The 20665-nt window shown below is 35.6% G+C and overlaps 1 protein-coding gene and 1 long non-coding RNA gene across 2 annotated transcripts; one reads left to right on the top strand and one right to left on the bottom strand.

Annotated features, from left to right (window-relative positions):
- Positions 1-1402, bottom strand: LOC130743777 (elicitor-responsive protein 3-like). Its single transcript, XM_057596005.1, has 6 exons — positions 1336-1402; positions 1047-1112; positions 809-950; positions 414-549; positions 227-330; positions 1-91 (listed from the first exon to the last, which is right to left on the bottom strand). The coding sequence occupies exons 1-6, from the start codon at positions 1400-1402 to the stop codon at positions 1-3; spliced, it is 606 nt and encodes a 201-aa protein (XP_057451988.1).
- Positions 1403-8034: 6632 nt separating this feature from the next.
- LOC130742544 (uncharacterized) lies at positions 8035-11219 on the top strand. Its single transcript, XR_009021193.1, has 2 exons — positions 8035-10715; positions 10901-11219. It is a non-coding gene; the product is annotated as an uncharacterized LOC130742544 (long non-coding RNA).
- Positions 11220-20665: the final 9446 nt, after the last annotated feature.

Here is a 20665-nt window from a genome sequence, read left to right as displayed (position 1 = left end):
TCATTCATGCGTGAATGACCCAAAAATCAAAAGTGAAAAACAGATCAGATAATCAGAGTCCAAAAGCTTAACAATGTCTTTCACTCTTAATCTAGATTTTAAAATAAGAAAACAGAAATGAAATATAAAACTGTTACTCGTGGTTTTGATTCTTTTTCCATCAAAATGATAATCCTATAATTCCTGTTTTGTTTTTTCTTTGGAACTCTTTTTCATATAGAAAAACCTTATTTTCCACCATGATATTCTCCAAATGGTTCCACAAATTGAATGGCTTGGTTCTGTTTCCTTGGCAATGAACCCACGTTTCCTCATGACATGCTTTTCTTTCTGCAACAAACATTTTTTGTTGATTAGCATATAGATTTAAATTTTTTAATTAATACACATGCACTAAAAAGGTCCAGGTTTACATTTGCTATGAATTTAAATCCAATCTTTATCTGTCCTCTGTAGGTGTTATCTTCAAGGACCACACTATATGCTGCTGGTTTTATTTCTATACATCCCTGGTCAGTTCCCTCACTGATTATTCCACCTATATAAATCCTGCTTTGAATTTAAAATAATGATGCAAAATATAAAAATTAATCCTTTTGAAAAAAAAATCATATGTATGAGAAATGAAAATTCAGATATATGTATAGACATTATAAAGCATGTTTGGATTGGTGATAACAAATACTATGCACGGTGACTTTAGAAGCTACACTATATGCAACTTTTTTTCACAAGTGATTATGAGATTTCCTATCACATAACCAAACATGCTAATAGTCTCCTAATTGAGTGAGAGGAAAAGAATTACTTGGCTTCACCAACAAATCCACCATCTCTGAAGAGTTGTGTGTCCATGATTCTACACTTAATGTGGGTTGAGTTCGTGCAATCATCACACAATGAGAAATCAAATATGAACTTCTCATTCCACCATGGTTTCTGATGTTTGCCTGCTGCATCACACATTCAGTTACTGTAGAATCAATCTAGAGAGGGAGAGAGAAATTAAAAGAATTCAAACCGGATAAACAAACATGCATTTTAACCTGATGAAACTTTGCTTCTTTGAGATTGAGTCCCACACTCAATGACCACATAGTAGGAAGGTGTTCCTGTAGTGTTACTGTTAAGTACACATTATTTAAATTAAAGGAGCTGCATTTACATGAAGACTCTTCAAAAAAAAATGTACACAATATTCTCTAATTAGTTATTGTTCATTTGACTTAGCTTAACCATGTGTTAAATTTTTGTCTCCTAACCCATTTTCTAGTTCTGTCGATCTGGACACGTAGAAATTGACATACTAAGTAAAAATAAGATAATCAAGGATACCAACAAGATTTGTGTGTGTAATGCCTTTAGCATTAACAAGAAGTACTTCAAGAATCCCTGTTTTCATGTGTGTCTATTGATTATGAGTCTAAAAGATGAAATTCATGGAAAAAAAATTCAGATGACATATTATTCAATGCTAAGAGGGATTGAAGGTGGCAGTTTCACCTGGTTCACATAACGAATTAGTTGGGGTTACAAGGAACTGAAGGAAGTCAGTATGTGTATGACAACCATCAGTTTAATCTTTAATTTCTCAAACTGTTTCTGGACGAAGTATGTAAGTTATCATTGGTGCATCCATGGTAGCAGTTTCTGTCACTAATTAAGGATTTAAATTCAACAAAAATCATACTTTTGTGAGATAATTCTTTTATGGAACATGTATTATATTTGATTAGCGGACAATTCTATAATGAATCATATTAAAAGTTGGTTCACGTGGCCAGCCCCCTACCGCTTAGTGCGCTGACCGTGGGGCGAGGGATTAGTCTCACGACTGTCGGCTGAGGGGATACCTTAGTCAAGACAAAAAAATATTAAAAGTTGGTTCACCAATATATTGTCATACAAATTGTTTTTTTTTCCATACAAATTGTTTATAATATACTCCTAACCTAAGGGTATGGAAACTGGGCCAAACCCAGACAATAGAGAGGCCTAAGCCCAAAGAGCTACAGTCCGCAAGGCTAGCAAGAGAAATATGAAGACAGAAAAAATTATGGGGATCCTGGCTCTTGGGTCGAATAGGTGGGAATGCGGAGATTCGCATCATCTCCCTAAAAGACTTCTTACGGGCTGTCGTTGAGGGTCCTCCACCTATGAATTTACTAACGATTACCATCATCTTATGATCTGGAGTGTGATCCTCGACTTCTTGTTCCTCGATTTGGGTAGTCGAATGAAATGAAGACTTCGTCGTTTGTGTCAATAAATTTGAGAGAGAAATGAAAATTATGGTTATAGGTAGCGTGTGCTTCAAAAGTGTCTCATTAATTTGTATTTTTTGTACATCGGAAAGATAAATTGCACCCACTATAGATTAAACCTTGAATTTTCCCCACCTCAACCCATTTGTCATCAACTCTTATCACTTGAACTATCATTCGTGAATTCATTAATTTGAATTTAATTATTTATAGCTCTCAATATTCATCTATCAAAGTATTAATTGAACCTATCATTTCATTACGCAACACTTCCCATGAATATTGGGTAAGAGATATTCAAAAGGTACTACAATTTCAATCAAAATGAAAACATCATATCTTATATCTTATCTTATATTATATATTATTTACGAAAGTGACAACTCCGACAAATGTCACTTCCTTATGCTATGTCTTTTTTTCCAAGTTTTCTCTCACATACTATTATTAGTTGGTAGATGATGTCATATTTATATTTTCTGACTTTTCGGTAATTTCATATTTTTGAAAATAACTATTATATTAATATGATATTTCCACTATTAAAAAAAAGGAATTAGAATAACGTTGTGAATGTGACTAGGATCATATACTATAAATGAAATAACGTATAACTCTGTGAATGTGGGTTTAAAAAAAAGACGTTGTGAATGTGACTAGGATCCTAAAGATTCCCTTTTTAATTGATCAATGATTTGTAACGTAATTTTTTTTAATGATTAATGATTTGTGACGTATCAATGACTTTGAATTAGAAATAGAGAAAAAATAACGATGATGCACTGACAGTGTAAAGTTCTTTTTACACAAAAAACTAATCAACTTTTAAGGATGTGTCACGTCAATTAATGAAATTAAATAATAAAACATATTTCCTCACATCCTTGAAATCTGATTTGTTGATTGTGTAAAAAAAGATTGCATCGTTAGTACATAAAAATGAAACTCTTAGAAATAAAATGCAAATGCGGCTTTGCTATCTATTTCAAAAAGAAAAATACGTAGCTATCAAGGTATTATAGATACTCAAATACACTACGGTAGTTAGCCAACAAGTTTTTTCCACCAATTTATTTTTTCTATCGTTCTTTGCAACTTGGTTTTTCAAAAAACACAAATCTAATGGCTTCTTTGTGTGAAAATACCATGAGCATCAAACTTGGGAAGGATGTGAAACTCATATCAAGAATCATCCTGCTTTGGTCTATTCTAGGTTTTATATATTATGGACATGGTTCTACTTGATGCAAATGGTTCTACTCCACGTCATCACACACCAACATAATTTTTACATCAGTAGCGCAAATCGAACGGAAAACCTCTTAAAAATAAATGACTCATCTTTACTAGCATAGTGACTTAGAGATATTTTTTTGATAGACAATTTGTTCATCATCTTTATAATTGGAAAATAGTATGTCAACTTGTAAGATAGATGAGAAGAAACCGAGAAAATTTAGTGGTATGATATCTGATGTGATAGAATATAAGAAACAAGTTAGAAATAAATATGAATGGAAAATTGAAATAAACGCTTTGTTTGGATCATAAGAAAATAGCTAGCAGAATAGAAAAGAATAGAAAAGGAAGACTAGAAAACAAAGATTTCAAAGCATTTTCTCCCCTTTGGTTCATCAGAGAATATGTGGAGAAAAGATAAAATCAAGTGAGGCCCACACAAAATATTTTCACCTCTTCCATAGTGATTTTTTTTGAGAGAACTCTTCCATAGTGATTAAATGTGAGAGATGAAGGTATTTTGTGGTTTGACCAAAATACCATCACACTTTACAATTTATAATAATAAAAAATAAAAATATTAATAAATTTTAATAATAGACAAAAAATTAACATTTTCAATTTACTTTTTAAAAATATATTTCAAAAAAACTAATTATTATATTTAAATTTTATTCAAGAATATATATGTCATTTTATAAATAAACTTTGTTTTTAATACTTTCCATTTCACTTTCTTTCTCACCAAACAATCTGAAAATCATCTCATTTGTACTATTTTTTTTTATTTTATCTTAAGATAGTAGAAAATACATTACATGCCATAATAAATATTAATAATATTATTATTTAATTCTTATCAGTTCAACCCCGACTCGGCCCCGGTTGATCCTTTAAACCTTGAACTAGTGCCTCAATGCAGTGACGGATCCAGAAATTTTATATAGTGAGGGCAATAAATATATAGGCTTAATTGCAACTTTGGTCCCCGACGTTTACTAATGCCACGATTTTGGTCCCCCACCTAATTTAATTACATGGATGGTCCCCGACGTTGTAGGCCGTGTGCAACGTTAGTCCTACCGTTTATTTCTTAATGGAGGAGGCTTACGTGGACGTCCAGTTGGAGAGAGAAATGAGGTATAGGGAGAGAGGGAAGCACGTGAGTATCACGTGACCCTTATCTGAACCCATTATACCCAAACCCCTGACCTCCCTGGAACGAAGAAGGTAACGCGATTTAGATCCCTAGGGTTTCAGATTTGGGTATAATGGGTTCATATAAGGTTCACGTGATACTCACGTGCTCCCCTCTCTCCTCAGATCTTTTTTTTCTCTCCAACTAGACGTCCACGTAAGCCTCCTCCATTAAGAAATAAACGGTAGGACTAACGTTGCACGCAGCCTACAACGTCGGGGACCATCCATGTAATTAAATTAGGTGGGGGACCAAAATCGTGACATTGGTAAACGTCGGGGACCAAAGTTGTAATTAAGCCAAATATATATATATATATATATATATATATATGTGTGTGTGTATGTATATGTATATATATAAATTTGTAATAAAAAATTAACATACACTATTAGAAATGATGATATTTTTTACCAAAGGAGACACAAGAAGACATTTTTTACCAAAGGGTCACTAAAAACCACATACTTTTACTACTCAAGTGAGGACATTTAGCAATGTGGAACACAAGTGATGGCATTTAGCAATGTGAGACATAAGTGAGGGCAACTTTTATCAAAGAAATCATCAAAAATCACAGACTTTTACTAGTCAAATTTTTTTTTAATGTATTTTTCCATATTCAAGTGAGGACACTTGCCCTTATCTCTATTTGCATCCGTCACTGCCTCAATGGGTTCAGTGAATGATTTGATTTTACAAACATTGAATAAAAAATAAACACATGTTTGAATTTGAAAATTTTGAAATTCTCAAAAATTATTCTAACTAATAAAGTAGTACATGTTTATTCCCCTTAAATAATGTCTTAGGTGTGATTGATTGGATAAAATTCTCGTTAAAAGAGTTGGTCCCGCCGTAATGTTTATGTTCCTGGCTGGAACAAAATTTATTTCGTTAATGTAAGCACAAAAGATAAAAAAAAATATTAATATATTACATTTAAAATTGAATTTTTTTTTGTTACACATTTAAAATAGATTATTGAAATTAAGGAATTTTTTGGAAAAAAAAACTATTAAAAATTGATTAGTATGATCTGATTTGATTTATCATGCTAATTATGATTTTTAAACACTATAACACTATACTCGTACCGCTCGTGAAGTTCAATTTTTTTTTACAAAAACGTCTAACACAACTAGTAAATAGCTGAACTCCTTAAGCATCTAATCCATGTTGGTGTGTATGAAGAAAAATTTGTTTGGAAGATGTCTACCCACTAATGTAATCTCCAAACCTCGAAGAGATTAGTCTCATAGCTGTCGGCTGTGAGAATAAAGTAGAAAAATTTCAAAAAGTCATGAGTATGGTCAATATACACATATTAATTTTCCTCAAGAGGATTAGTCTTATGACTGTCGTTCATTTTTCTTAAGACCTCCTAGAGACATTTTTTGTTTTCCTAAGGGTTCGTTTGATACGTCGCATTAGGCATGATAATATAAGCTTATACAATACATTATGAAGTTATCCATTGTTTGGTGCTAATATTGTATTGTATAAGCCTAGCTTTTATACATTAAAATGACGGATCATTTAAGACTCATTTGGTGTGTCGTATCAGACATGATAGTATAAACTTATACAATACATTATAGATTTATTCATTGTTTGACGCTTACATTGTACTGTATAAGCTTATCCGTCAATTCACTCTTCTACATTAAAATGATGGATAAGGTATGGTAAGAATGTGATGTATAAGTTACGTGAAAATACTAAATCCAAACCACCCTCCACCTCCTCCACCACCACCGCCTCTACCGCCGCCACTAACACCACTTCCACCACCACCACCCTCCATCATTGTCGCTAAGCCCATCACTATTGCTATTGCTATTGCCACCATCGCCCCCGCCACCACCACTATCATCACCATCATCTTCCAACACCACCACTCGAAGTGCCACTTCCATTGTCATAACCACCCTACAGTACTGGCACCACCATAATACTCTCCACCAACACCACCACCACAACCACAACCACCACCTCCACCACCATCGCCACCACCACTATCACTATCTACTGCCATGATCCACCACCGTCACTTCTATGCCACAACCACCTTCCCCCACTGCTGCCATCACTGAACATCACCACTGTCACATCTACTGCCACCGACACAACCACTACCCTCCATCACCGCCAACATTATTGTTGTCGCCACCACTTTTGCTGCCTCCATAACCCATCACCTCATCTTCACCACTCACTAACACCATCATCATTTTTATGTTATCTATCATTATTCAATATTTCACGAAACATAAGAATATATTAGTTTAGAGCCTGTTTGGTTTTCAGTTGGGTGAATGTGAGAGCACATTCACTCAACCCAACAAGTACATTCTATTGGCTGAATGTGCATTGGAAATCGTGATCTCGAATTCCAATGCTTCAAATGGACTTCATAACTGAAAACTAAACGGACACTTAAACGATATGATAAGTTTTAGAATGTATGACTAAACGTTGTATAGTATTAAATTTTATCAGGTTTTATCCTATCAGACCTAATACTATCAAGTCTTATACTATCAGGGTTGCATACCAACACAAGTCTTAATCTACCCTATAGATGATGGATAAGGCCTGATAAGAGTGATGTATAAGTTACATGAAAATATTTAATTCATTGCCACCATCACCACCACCACCCTCCACCTCTGCCACCACCTCCACCATCACTAGCGCCGCCTCCACCACACGCTCCACCACTTCCACATGCTACCGCTATCGTCATCGTCGTCGCCACCACCACCACCACCCACACCATCCAACACCCTCACCACATGAACCGCCACCTCAATAGCCGCCACCGCCCTACAATACTACCACCACCATAATACTTCCACCAACACCACCCACAACTAGTACCACCACCCCCTCCACAACCCTTCACCGCCATCGTCCTCGCCCCCACTACTACCTACCGTCACGAACCACCGCCACTACAACTGTAACTACCCCCACCACTGCCATCACCACTTAACTTCACCACTGCCACCTTTACAGCCACTACCACAACCCGCCATCACTGCGCCACCACCACTACCGTTGTCAATGTCGTAGCTCCATAAATCACATACCTTACTAGTAGCTTAGGTAAAAATTAAAATTATTAAAAATATATATTAAATAATATATTATTATTATATGATTGGATTTCAGGTTGGGTTGGATGAATTATTATGAAATCCGATATCCAATTCAAAGATGATTTGATCGTAATAAAATCCATTCGATGGACCCGTTTGCCCAATCCAACCCGCATTTTTACCATTGAATCGAGTTGGGTTGGACGGTTTCATCGGGTTGATCCGACCCATGTGCACCCTAGCACCAACTTAACTTAAAATTAGGGTTTGGGAAGGACTACATCTGTCTGGCAACGTAGCATTTAGTACAGTACCATATGTATATACAGCTAAGTCCAACCAATGGGAATATAGAGAAAGCAAATCACCAATTTATACAAAGCATTACTTTTCAACCAACTCATCGACATAGATGCGTTCTTCCCTCTATATATCTCTGCTCAACCTTCATCTACAGTTGCCATTCAACTCATTCTCGCATCTCTATCGTCCCACCTTTTTTATTTTCTCCTTTAGTTGTCTGCTCTAAGATTAGATCTCAGGTGTTTATTACATATATGTTTAATATATTGTCCTTATATGTGTGTTCCTTCAGATTCTATCTGATCTATTCCAAACATGTGTGGATATATCTATCTTTGTTTCTTTTGCAGCACTTCTCGTTCCTATAATAAGGATCTTTCAAGGTAGGTCTTCACTGTTTGGTTTGCTTATTGTCTTGAGTTTTTTTCTTTTTCTTTAAATATCTTCCTTCTGGGTAGAGGCTTTTTCTTGATTAGCTTGAATGGAAAAGCATATATGTTTTTTGATCTCTAGATTTTGAAGGATGGTTAACTGGCTTTGATTCTCGCTTCTTTCAGCTTTCTTCAATCTTTTGGATGTTCTAAAAGTATGTTTTTTTATATTTTTCATATAGAGAAGTTGAACACATGTATGTTTGATTCATCTTAAATTAGGTTAGTTTCTGAGTTTTGTAGGGAAACTCTCGTGAAAGACTTAAATAAGATGTGAATGTTTCCGACTTGAAAAAAATTGTTTTCCATGACAATATATACTTGTGTTAAATCAAGAGATAGAGATGTTGAATTTAATTTCTTTTTCTTTTCTTCAATGGGATTTGGCTTTTTTTTTTTTTTTTTTTTTTGGAGTATGATTTGAATTGAGTTCATATGAGTAGATTCCTTTCAACGAACCCTCGTGTGCCAAAGGTTTATTAGCCACTGACAGTAGGCCACATCAGCTGCTCCTCGTGGCCTTGCTCCCAAAATTGCACATAAGCAAAAATAATCTCAATTTTCACTGTCCCTTTTTTCTTTTCTATTTTTTCCCCCACACTCTTGCTTTCTCTTTTTTTCATGTTGTTCCTTCTTTTTTTATTTTCTCATTGGACAATTTTCCATCAGATTGGTTTTCACTCTCACAAAGCTATTAGACTTTTTTAGCATTCATAGTATGTGTTCAGATTTTCATTTTAATTCGATGTTGATCCATGTTGCATTCAACACTGCAGAATCTTACTTTTTTTTATTTGAAATATGTGAAATCACGTTTTCGTTTCGACGAGATATACTTTTGATTTAGTTTTAGTAGGTACAGTTTGATGGGAAGATTGGCAGTCGTTGTTTGCTGATGTAGCACCATCAAGATTCACATGCAAATGCAAGTGGATATAGATGGGAATGGGATTCTGATGCATTTAATTATGCATGTGATGTAAGTGCCCAGTAAATCCATTAATCTTTTGAAGTGAGAATCTTGATGATGCTGCATTGGCCATAAACGACTTTAAAAATTAGAGTGCAGATGCTGTCCATGGTGCATATTTATTACACATGACAGGTGACTTTTTCTACTCTCTATTTGTTGTTGCCAGGTCGGTTTCATCTTCATTTTGTTGTTGTTGCCAGGTCGGTTTCATCTTCATTTTGTTTTCAATTTAGTTAGTAGTATATATGGATGATCTTCTTGTACTTGTTTCTTTCAAATACTATTTTTACTAATAAGCACGTTTACATTTGCAGACAATCCTAGGTTATTGAACTTAGGCTATTTGGGGGCTGAGTGAGGGTTAAGCCCTTTATTTGCTGACTTCATATATATTATCACATAGATCATGAATATTCCTTTTTAACAGAAATGCTGGCCTAGAAATGGTGTCTTCTCAGTTTCTTAATATATAGATAGATAGTATCACTTTATCCAATTGAACATTTTTTGTTTTTACTCATTCCACTTTCACCTTTAGAGATAAGAATAGAAGTGAGAGATATCATAGCATAGGTTATGTCATAAGAAAATAATATTGTGTTAAGAGAAAGTGAGTGAAAATTCGGTGATTTTTTTTTTCATAAGCAACTCATGTTGGCTTCTTCCCATGATCATGAGAGAAGTGGTTTTAGGAGAAGCCACGAACAGCATGTTACTTATAGTAGTTTCTCATAAAATCACTTATTCACTTATCTCCCAAATGTGAAAATTTGTCATGTCTCCAAACACAAATTAGGAGTAGTTTTTGTGGAAGAAGAAAGAATATAGCTATATAAGAGGTTTAGGCCTGGATCCTTAACACGTGTTGAGTGAAAAGATTTGTGAATACCTTGTGATTCTGATTCTTGAAGCTAGTCAGATAGTTTTCTCGGTAAGGGGGATCTGTGTTCCCGTGTCCTCAAGCTTTGTTCTTGTAGTTAGTACATTTAATCATATCATATGCAGGAAATATATTTTAAGTAAGGACATTCTTCCAACTGGTAATTAATTTGCATCTGAAGATCACAGAAGATGGAAGCTGGCTTGGGAATTGGATTTGTAAAATTATGGACATTAATTACATCAGTTTCATTTCTTGGCTTTAGCCTGCACTGAATCACTTGTCAACTTTCATCTGGTTGGTCTTGCAAGAGAGACCATTCAGTAAGTCATCTCAATTTCATCTATTATTCACCTTTCATATAATTAATATTATCTCACCATCTTTTACAGTATATATTATATATTCATGAAAGTGATGATTCAGTCTATTAAGATCTAAAAAAATTGTGTGGTTGTTGTTCTTCAAAAATCTGAGCTATTGCTTGGATACACTCGATTTTTCGCAGCGATGGACGAGGGATCTTCTAGCATGATGGTGAGATGTTAACACGACATGGGGAGGTAACCTGCAAATTAAAGGCATTTTGCAAGTTAGTACTTATGAGAGTATGTGAGAAGCTCAAAGTCAAAGAAGAGCGATGGAATAGCAAAATGAGTAATATATGCTTATGTAAATAAACAATCAAACTTGTACTTATAGGTGTAGTAAGAGTCATATTTGAGGCTTTGAACCTTAATTATGTCTTTATGTTAGGCTTCCGAGATGATGATTGTCTTTAGGCAACTATATATGCAATAGTAATATGAACATGTCAGCTTAAATTTGCTTGCTTGTAATTTGAAAGAAATGAATACTCACTTTTAATTATCTCAACTAATCAAAGAGTCCACTTAATAGTAGATCATTTGAGCTGCCTTAGACAATATTAAGCTATGAAGTCTTTTGAGCCGACCTGAACAATTTGCATATTGTCCAATCTAGGTTCACATAAATTATATTCTCTCTAGTTCAATATAATAGTATATATATATATGTTGCATTTTGCTGCACTCACTTTATTTTGTTTTATGTTTTATTTTTACTCTTTTTTTTTTTATTTTTCTTTCATCACATCATTTACTGTATTTATCCTTTTTTTATACTCTCTAATCTGAATGCAGGTGAATTTATAGAGTCTCGATCAATTTTTTTGGGTAAATGCCACCCGCTCTTGTGTGCCCCAAAGTATATCTATCATCACCTTTGCCCTACTTGTCTGTACTACCATACCTGTTCTCTCTCTATCAATTGGTAGGGGACTCACAAGAGCCATTATTTTGCTTGGATTTCTACTGACATATAGGCAGATTTATTATCATAGTGTCTCTTTTTTGCCATAGAATTAGGTGACGGTCTTTTGACCACAATAAATTTATAGTAATTAAACTGGGACAAAAAATTAAAGTTGGATATGATGTCTGATTAATAAGGAGTGTTCAAATTTGAACTCAACTAAGAGTTATACCCACTGAAGTGCTATGTGAACCGGACTTTCGTCTCAGTACATAAAAACAGTTTTGTCCACTTTTTATGTTGAAGTACATCCTAACTTCCGTTTACAGTACTAATGTATATATAAGCATAACCTTCCTAAAACAACACTATCCCAATTGGCCATTGTGTCTCTTGACTTGATGCTATTATTGCTCTTATGATGCATACTGCTGAATGATATAAATTAAGTTTCAGAGGATAAGCTCTAAATTAATCTCTGACCAGATTTTTATGCAGTAGAATGTAACTCAGTCTGGTTGCAGTTGATGATCAGTTTAGGTTTAAAATGTTCTCATCTAATTGGAGAAATTCAATCTCACTTAGATAGATCCCGGCAAGTAAACAAAATGTCTGATCAAATTCTCCTACAACATGTCATGAGATCAGCAAATTTGGCATTCCCCTCTCTTTAAGATTTCAGATGCATTAGTAATTAATTTTATTACTTTGCATAGGCTATGAAAGTTAATTAGTTCCCTGTTAATGCTTTTTTCTTCTTGGTACTGTTCGGTTCTGGCATTGAAGTAGGTCTTTCTACTGCTAGCACTTCTGTCTAGTGCTCTTGGCTGCTGCCCCCTGTTAGTTCGATAGTTATTGGTTTCTATTTGGCCTTAGGTGGTTTTAGTTGGGATCCTCTTGTACATTGTCTTCCTACAGACTTTTTCTTTTTCTTTTTCTTGTAATTCTTTCTTTTCTCTTTTTAGTCTCTTTTTTCTCTTCTTGTATCAAGGGTTGGAGGACCCCTAGTACTCCTTTTTAATATTATACTTTGGCTTAACAAAAAAATAAAAAATGTCCCTTTTGAGATGTTTCTTAATTAGAATAACGTCATTTTTTTTTTCTGTTATGCTATAATAATATTGCTGATAAAGAAAACAAACAAAAATATCTCCATAATTTTATCCTAGACAAAATTGTTGTCCTTGCAAATCAGAAACTTCAAACTGAATTTGAGTAGGGGACCTAGGTAGTGGTTTCTTTGTGTTTAAAGTGTGGGTTCTTGGTCCCCATGTATCGCACGTTATGGTCCCAATGTATGTACTGATACTATACAGGGGTATATGTGGCAGGCATGCAACTCAAGGACTATCCTTGGGACCCATGCATACGTTCTCCTTTTATAGTTAATTTGGACAGCAAAGAAAATTATAACAGTTTCTTAAACATTTACTTTAGGCCTAATATACTATGAGCCACTTGGAAAAGTGTTGCATTCTATATATGCTAGCAAATAGTTGAAGGTAATTTAGTAACTTCAGCACAGTACAAGATAGGTTTATTTTAGAGTAATAAATTAGTGTCGGTCACGACACCACGCAAATGCTAATTTTTACTTAGCGTTGGTGAAACCGACGCACACAACATAAGGGTCACCTTACTTAAAGCATAGTGTCGGCCTAACTGACAATATATAGTTTCTGCTAAGCCGACTCTGCTCCCAAAGAGGCCATAGCCACGTAATTTTCCGGCCGACGCTAATTAAGAGGCCCAGTTCCAATTGTCCAGTGTTGGTGTAGTTGATGCTACTATAAAAAAATGTAAAATGGGTCGTCGGTAAATTTGAATGAGTTTATTCGCCCCCAACCTCGCGAGCGACCATATTCTCACAAAATTTTAAATCCCCAATCCTCATACTTTCTCTTCTCTAGTCTCATCGCCCTTAACATCAACACTGTGAGAACCCGCAGTAGCCAGTACTCCTCTTTCTAACCCTGATGGAATCCTAAATCCCCAATCCCTCCTTCAACTACTCTTTCGATTACCATCATACGTCCTTCGAAAACCGCCAATCCCTCAGATCAGGACTGTAGAGGCATCGCTGAGAGCTCCCCTAACCAATTTTTCATTTTTATTAATACATTAAAGGCTTAAATAAGTTTTTGGTCCATTTAAAACACCTCATTTTTTATTCTAGTTAAAAAAAATTCCATTTTTCATCCCACCAAAATTATGACTTTTGTTTTTAGTCCCTAATGTTAGTTTTTCTATTCAAAAGAGAAAGAAGTCCACATGAGTGTGAGACATGACTTATTTTAATTTTTTTTATTTCTTATAAGCTAGAAACCTCATACTCCCTTCCCTTCATGCTCCCCACATCCACCATTCTCTCACCCTCCTCCCTCTTCCCTAACCAGAACCACGAAGCAGGCCAAGTTCCACAGCACTAGCTTTCATCTCTGTTCCATCACAACTCCCAAACCTAATCACCCCAGAACAAGCACCCGCCAACTAACTTCCTTCCCTTCCACCGACCCCAACACCCCAACAAAAGCCTAGATGCTGGTTTCCATCTTCAATACCCTAGTTGTCCTAAAGAACCTAAACCAAACCTAGCCACGACCACTGTTGTAAGTGTCGTTCCCGTCAAAGGTGAATCCTCTGTTAGCCAAACCCCAACAACTCATCTCATTTCATAGCCTTCAAACTACCTAGCCACCACTGTTTCTATGACATCCTCCTAAAGCCAACCATTTCCTCAGCCAACACATAGTTGTCGCACTCGAATGTGAGCTGGTACCACACTACAATCCATCTGTTGATGCATGCTTGTAAGAGGATACTTTGGGAGACGGCTTGAAGGTTCTTAGAGGGCCAACTACAAGGTTAGAGGAAAATAAAGCTAGGGATGCATTGCACACTTTTATTTATTCTTTTTATATTCATTATACTTATCATAGGGATGACGATTCACTATATAACGAGCTCATTTTGTATTTTTTCTCCACCATTAATCATAATTTGAAATTCAAACTTTTGAGTTAGAAAATCTCTCATAGTTTTCTCTTTCGAAAACCCCTTTAATTTGACAACTATCAAGTGTTCTAGATCACCCGTTGCTTCTCTTCAACAATGCTTATCAATCTTCTCTCAAAGAGGGTTGTGGCGCATACTACTTTATTTCCTACCTTTCCACTTTGCTTTTCCCCCCTTCTTTTGCTTTTCCTACCTATATCAAAAGAGAGTAGAACTATGGAGCATGAAGAAGGATCTACACAAGTCTTTTGCTAGCTTGAAGAATTTGTGGATTTGGATCAGTGTTATTAAACTCGGATGATTGGTCGGTTAGACCGGTCCGATCGTGACCACGATATGTAAGCGGTTCGAGTCAAATATTGGATCGGTCATGCATTCAACCGGCAATAATCGATATGAACCGGAATAAACCGACCAGTTTCGTGAAAAACCGGTAGCTCGAACCAGCCGAGTTTTGCCATTTCAAAGAAATAGAGATGTGGTTCGCTTATAAAAAGAACCCAGAGATAAGGTTCTGAGCATGCAATGGGATGGAAGAATGGAGAAGAGATGCAGAAGATTGAAACAGTTCGAGGTTCCTGTCTTTCAGCCGTGTGGTATCTCATACTAATGTGGTATCTCATATCTCATTCATTAGTCTCACAACATAGATTTGGTTGTAGGTACAAGAAAAATGAAAAGAAATGGTGGAGAGAAGAGAAAGAGAAAAGAAATGCGGCTGTAAACTCTGTATAGGAGATGAGAAGAACAAAATATTAGGGTTTTAGTTATTTAGGCTTTACTTTGCAAAGCCTAAAATTAAACTATTGCTTTTAATAAGTATTTTTGTCTTAAATGGGCTTAATAGTGCTGCCCAATATGTTAATTAAAAGTAAAAACTTCCCAATTACCGACTCGAGTTTAATAAAAGTGATTTGGATGTTGAATCCATGAGGTGTACCTTTGTTTTGTCATCTTTTTCTTGAGTTATTGTGCTTTGATTGTTGTATATGTATGCTAGTACCAGATAGATCCTTGCTTAAACTCACCTTTAATCGGTTCAATCTTCTTAAAATGGCAAAAAGTCAATAAAAATGGTGCTATGTTGCATGTTCTTGGCGCCAATTTATCAATTCTTTGAATTTAAATTTTATTGCATTTTCGGGTTGAATCCTTCATGATCTACTCTTTCTAGGCTTCTAACACTTGATCTTGATAATTTGATCAATTTAATCGGGAAAAAATGAGGGGATCTGAGATTAAAAAATTGAATTATCTACTGTTGTTCTTGGCGCTAATTTGGAATCAACATGTGTTTTTGATTTTTCAAAGCTAGATCTATAACTATCTGCTACTTGTTTGTGATTTTTTTATGTTTGATTCTTCTTATCCATGCCATAAGCTTCAATAATCCTATGTCAATTTTTCATTTTCATGATGCACATGATGTTTTCCAGGATCTAGATCTTGTGTTTTCTTTGTTGTTTGATGTTATATAGTGATGTAACCACTTGTTCTCTTACATTTCTTTTTACAAAAAACACATTGTTCTATAGACTCATGATCAGATTTGTTTCTTTGATTTTTGAAAATTTCAAAGTTTTGTGCCTTGTGTTCTTCATGTTCATGTATTAGTTAGATCATAGAGTTTGCTAAATCTTCATTTTTTGAAGTTGTTCCATACATAGTCGACGAGCCACTCATTTTAAAGGGAATTTGATTATAAAATCATCGTTTTGTTGTATTTAAGGATAATTCTTAATATTTAGTGACATTTTCTTGGAATCAAATTCTAGGATTGAACACATGTTCATGTTCATATTCACAAATATTTTGGCAAATTAGTGTTTAGTGAGAATCACTATGAGAGAAAAATAAAGAAGATATGTGAGAAGAGAGACGAGAGATGAGAGAAAAAAGTGTTTGAAAAAGAAAGCAAATTGAAAAATGAATGGAGCATTATGCTAGTATAGCCGGTAAGAGGAGAAATAAGGTGGCTTTTAAACTTGAGAAAAGAGAAGTTTACAAGAAAGTCAAAACTAAGTCCTACGGTGTAGTGAAGTGTCTAATAAAAGCCTCAACTAGCCTATTTATACTAATAATCAGACTTATCCATCAAGAAACAATTCTTTTTTTTTTTCTAAGTCTTCACAAATTGAGGCCCACAAATGAGTAACCAGCTTAACACTACAGGCAAATGCGGGTCCCACAAAAGGCCGAATCTTTAATTGAGGTAAACATGAGATTTTTAGCTCTTTAAGTAAGCTTCACGGGCCTTCTGAGTTTGAACAATTCCGAGTTCTTTAGCCCAAGATATGATCATTTTAGTGCAGGCTGGTCAAGACTCGCAGGATTAGCGACAACAATTTTGCAAGACAATTATAGCCAAATTAGAGATATATTCTCGAAATTGTTTGAGTATATAAGTTGTAGGGCTTCGAGTAAGTTTTCCAAAGACATATAATTTTCCCCATTTGGATCTATGCAGCTCCATATTCAACCTAATATAGTGCAAATTAAAGAGTCATAAAAGCTAAAAAGAAAGAATTAAGCGTTTTTTCATAAAAAAACAACCCAAATAGGTGTGAAGTTTAGAATTGAGGTAAGTCACCAAAATAATGCATAAAAGTAATTCATTCAAGCTCAGAGAATCACAAATAATATGTAAATTATGCATTGATCAATGGACCATTTCCAGTCATTGCGAGCATCAATAATAATGACTATAAGCGTGACTTTCCTAGGGAGTGTGGTGATAGTGCTTCATTTAATCTTGTTGACCTCTCCATTCTTATGATGCATGTTTTGATTCAAGGATGAATCAACTTGTAGATGGGAGGAATGATGCATGCTTGCCATAGGCTACTTTGGGAGATGACTAGGAGGTTCTTTGCTAGGTCCAAAGTAAAGAAAGCTAGGTCCAAAGTAAAGAAAGCTAGGGATGCATTTGACATTTTGGTGGTTTTTTTGCTTATTCATGATACTTCTCATAAGGTTAAGGACCCCAAAGGACATAGTACTTCCACTATTGAGTAATAGAATTCTAGGTTAATCATTCTTGGTAGTATTTTTCTTTGTAATTCTTTTTTTTGGTCAATGGATGGTAGTTGTATTAGAACGGGCCAGGCCCAAAGGAGGCAAAAGCCTGATACAAGAAACAGATATTACTGTAGAGGCCCTACAAGAAAGGAGGAAACTCCTTAGGCATACAAGCTGTTTCGAAACAACAGGAGGGAAACAAAACAAAATCAAAGCATGTGAGGACAACGAAAGAGTCCAGAATAATTAAAGCTCCTGTCTGTAGAGGGATTCCTTATCTTTAAAGCAACTCACACCCACGCCACTAGTCTCTTGGACAGAGACCTCATCAACTACCCACATGCAGGTCATAAAGAAGAGAGAGATAGCAGAGGTAGCTCTCATCTTAGGAAACTCTATGTAGAAAAGCAACCAGAGAACAAACAGCTCACCGCCAGGAGAGGAGGGCACACTGAACAGGGAGCCAAACCTAACCAGTCATAGGAAGAAGGATTGGAGCGTTGTAAAGAACCATCAGAGGCTAACAAAGAAATGAGCATAGTGGACAAGGGGATCATGGAGTTAGGAGGGCTTAGGAAAACCATTTAACTTAACAACAACTTTTGCATCCTGGATCATGGCATTCCTAATCATATGAGGGGAATTAAAGATCCAATCTGGGTTGAGCTAGTTCTGGATGCAGAGCTTAACAATATCATGGGCAACTTGGTTCTTTTCCCTGCTTGCCCAGGTGAAGCTGCAAGAAAGGAAGAAATTCTGAAGTTTATTTATGTCGCTTAGTATTGTGCTAATTTCCCTTTGGATGACTTCTGATCTGCAGGATTCAATGAGGCTAAGGTTATCAGATTCAATTACTACTTGTGGACAGCCAAGGTTATGGGCAAGGAGAAGTCCTTCTCGGATAGCTATGGCTTCAGCAGCAAGAGGAGAGGGGGACCTGATGAGCCTGTGGTCTCCAGCAAGAATAGAGGCATAACTATCTCGGATCACGATCCCAACTGAGGAGAAGGGAAGGCCCTTAGTCAAAGCCGCATCAACATTGATCTTCAAGGTTCCAAGAGCCCCGGACACCATAAGGTATTTCTTTTTTGCTTCGCTTGTCCTGAATTAATCATCTTGTCTTTTACAGGGAAAGCTAACTTAGCAATGGTGTTGAGCTGAGATGCCTGTTGTAGTGTCAGAAAAGGATTTGGATCTTTCATTTGGAAAATGGTTCTGTTTCTTCCTTTCCATATGGCCCAAAGAGTGCAGCAAAGTAGGGAAAAATCCCCGTTGAAATCCAAGGAGGTTGTGAGTAGTGTTGAGATCTTGTTCTGGAACCAGGAGTCAAAAGTAGTGAGCCCAACAGGGTTGGTGTTCCACTGCATGGGGGAGCCAAACCAGACAGGGCGGGTCCAAGTGCAGAGTAGGAGCATGTGTTAAGTAGTTTCTGGCTCACACTGGCAGATGGGGCATAAGGAAGAGTTGGTGAGCCTCCTTCTATATAGGTTTCCTTTCACTGCCAAAGCATTGTGGCAAGCCCGCCATAGAAAATGCTTAACCTTCTGTGGTACATTACTGCTCCAAATGTGCTTCCAAAGATCATTATGGATATGGTGATAGATGTTGTTCAAAGGGGGGGGGGGTTGTAGATTTATTAGCTAGTGCAACCTTGTAACCCGATCTCACTGAATAGTCCCCTCTGGCAGTATGTGGCCAGTAAAAGACATCACTGCTTTCTAGAAGGCTTGTGGGTGTGTCAAGTATTTTTTGGATCAGGGGAAAGGGGAAAAGGTTGGTAAGTTTGTGAAGGTTCCACCCCCCTCCAAAAGGAGAAATAAAATCACTTACTATAAGATCACTTATGGGGTTCTTCTTGGCTAGCGTCTGGTGAAAAAATTGACAAACCTATCCTTTGTAATTTTTTTTTGGTCAAATATCCTTTGTAATTTTTATATGCTTGTATTTATAGCCTACTTAAGTTTAGGTTTGGGCCTTTGGTATTGAGATTTTGGGCTTGTATTATGGCCCACACAAGTTGTAGGATTTGAGTTTTGCATTTATGGCCCAATAGGCTAGAGTCTACATCTTATGAAGGGTAGCTTAGCATTTGGGTCATCATGGGCTATGCCTATTAGCTCTTGGCTGCCACCTACATGAAGCTCCACTATATAAGGAGCTCATATAAGATCCTCTTATGTGAAAGTCTTTCCATAATTTCTCATGTGGAATTTTCGTGTATATATTTCTTTGACATGTATGCATTAGGTATAGGTGAAACCTTTTAAACGTTTATTGAGAAAGTTAAATACAAAATTTCAAGAGGTAACTCAAATTAAAATGTTAAAATAAATTTACAAAATGTTATAAATTTTATTATAATTATAAATTTATATTTACCTTTAAAATTTCTATTATTATAGTATACATATTATATTAAAATTATAATTAAAAATTTGTTTTTTTACATTGGACATACAAATTACACTCTCCAGTGATCCATAGACTTTCCCCTTCCCAACTCATATGCCCTCAGCTCATACTACTTGAGTTATCCTTAAGGGACTAATTAAAAAGTTGTTATAAATGATTAATAAATTATTCACCAATTTTTTTAATAAATAAGTAAATAATTTTTCAGTTTTAATTTATTATAGATTTCGTAATCAACAAATATCATATTTTACGTGGAAATTATTTTTAAGATCCATTCTTAGTTGAGGTCGAAATTACTATTGCTAACAATCTCCATCATCCAACCATCATCCACCCACAATTACTAGATTAAATAGGATTTGTATTCAATTCTTCATACCCGTTCTTGGTTGAGGTCGAAATTACTAGTTCCTCTTCAAGTCGCAAGTTTCTTTGTTTCAAATCTGTTCTTGGTTGAGGTCGAAATTTCTTGTTTCAGATATGTCGTTATTGGGGTCATTCAAACGCAGATTCTTGTTTCATACCCGTTCTTGGTTGCGATTATGGTTTT

This window comes from Lotus japonicus, chromosome 3 (assembly GCF_012489685.1).
Source record: "Lotus japonicus ecotype B-129 chromosome 3, LjGifu_v1.2".
In the NCBI taxonomy this organism is placed as follows: Eukaryota; Viridiplantae; Streptophyta; class Magnoliopsida; order Fabales; family Fabaceae; genus Lotus; species Lotus japonicus.
The sequence above is the reverse complement of the archived record's forward strand: the minus strand, read 5'-3'. Positions and strand labels throughout refer to the sequence as shown.

Coding starts and splice junctions, on each gene's coding strand:
- LOC130743777 (XM_057596005.1), bottom strand. CDS start 1,402: ATGAAAACAGGGATTCTTGAAGTACTTCTTGTTAATGCTAAAGGCATT. Junction 951..1,046: donor AAGAAGCAAAGTTTCATCAG/GTTAAAATGCAT, acceptor GTGATGCAGCAG/GCAAACATCAGAAACCATGG. Junction 550..808: donor GGATTTGTTGGTGAAGCCAA/GTAATTCTTTTC, acceptor AATTCAAAGCAG/GATTTATATAGGTGGAATAA.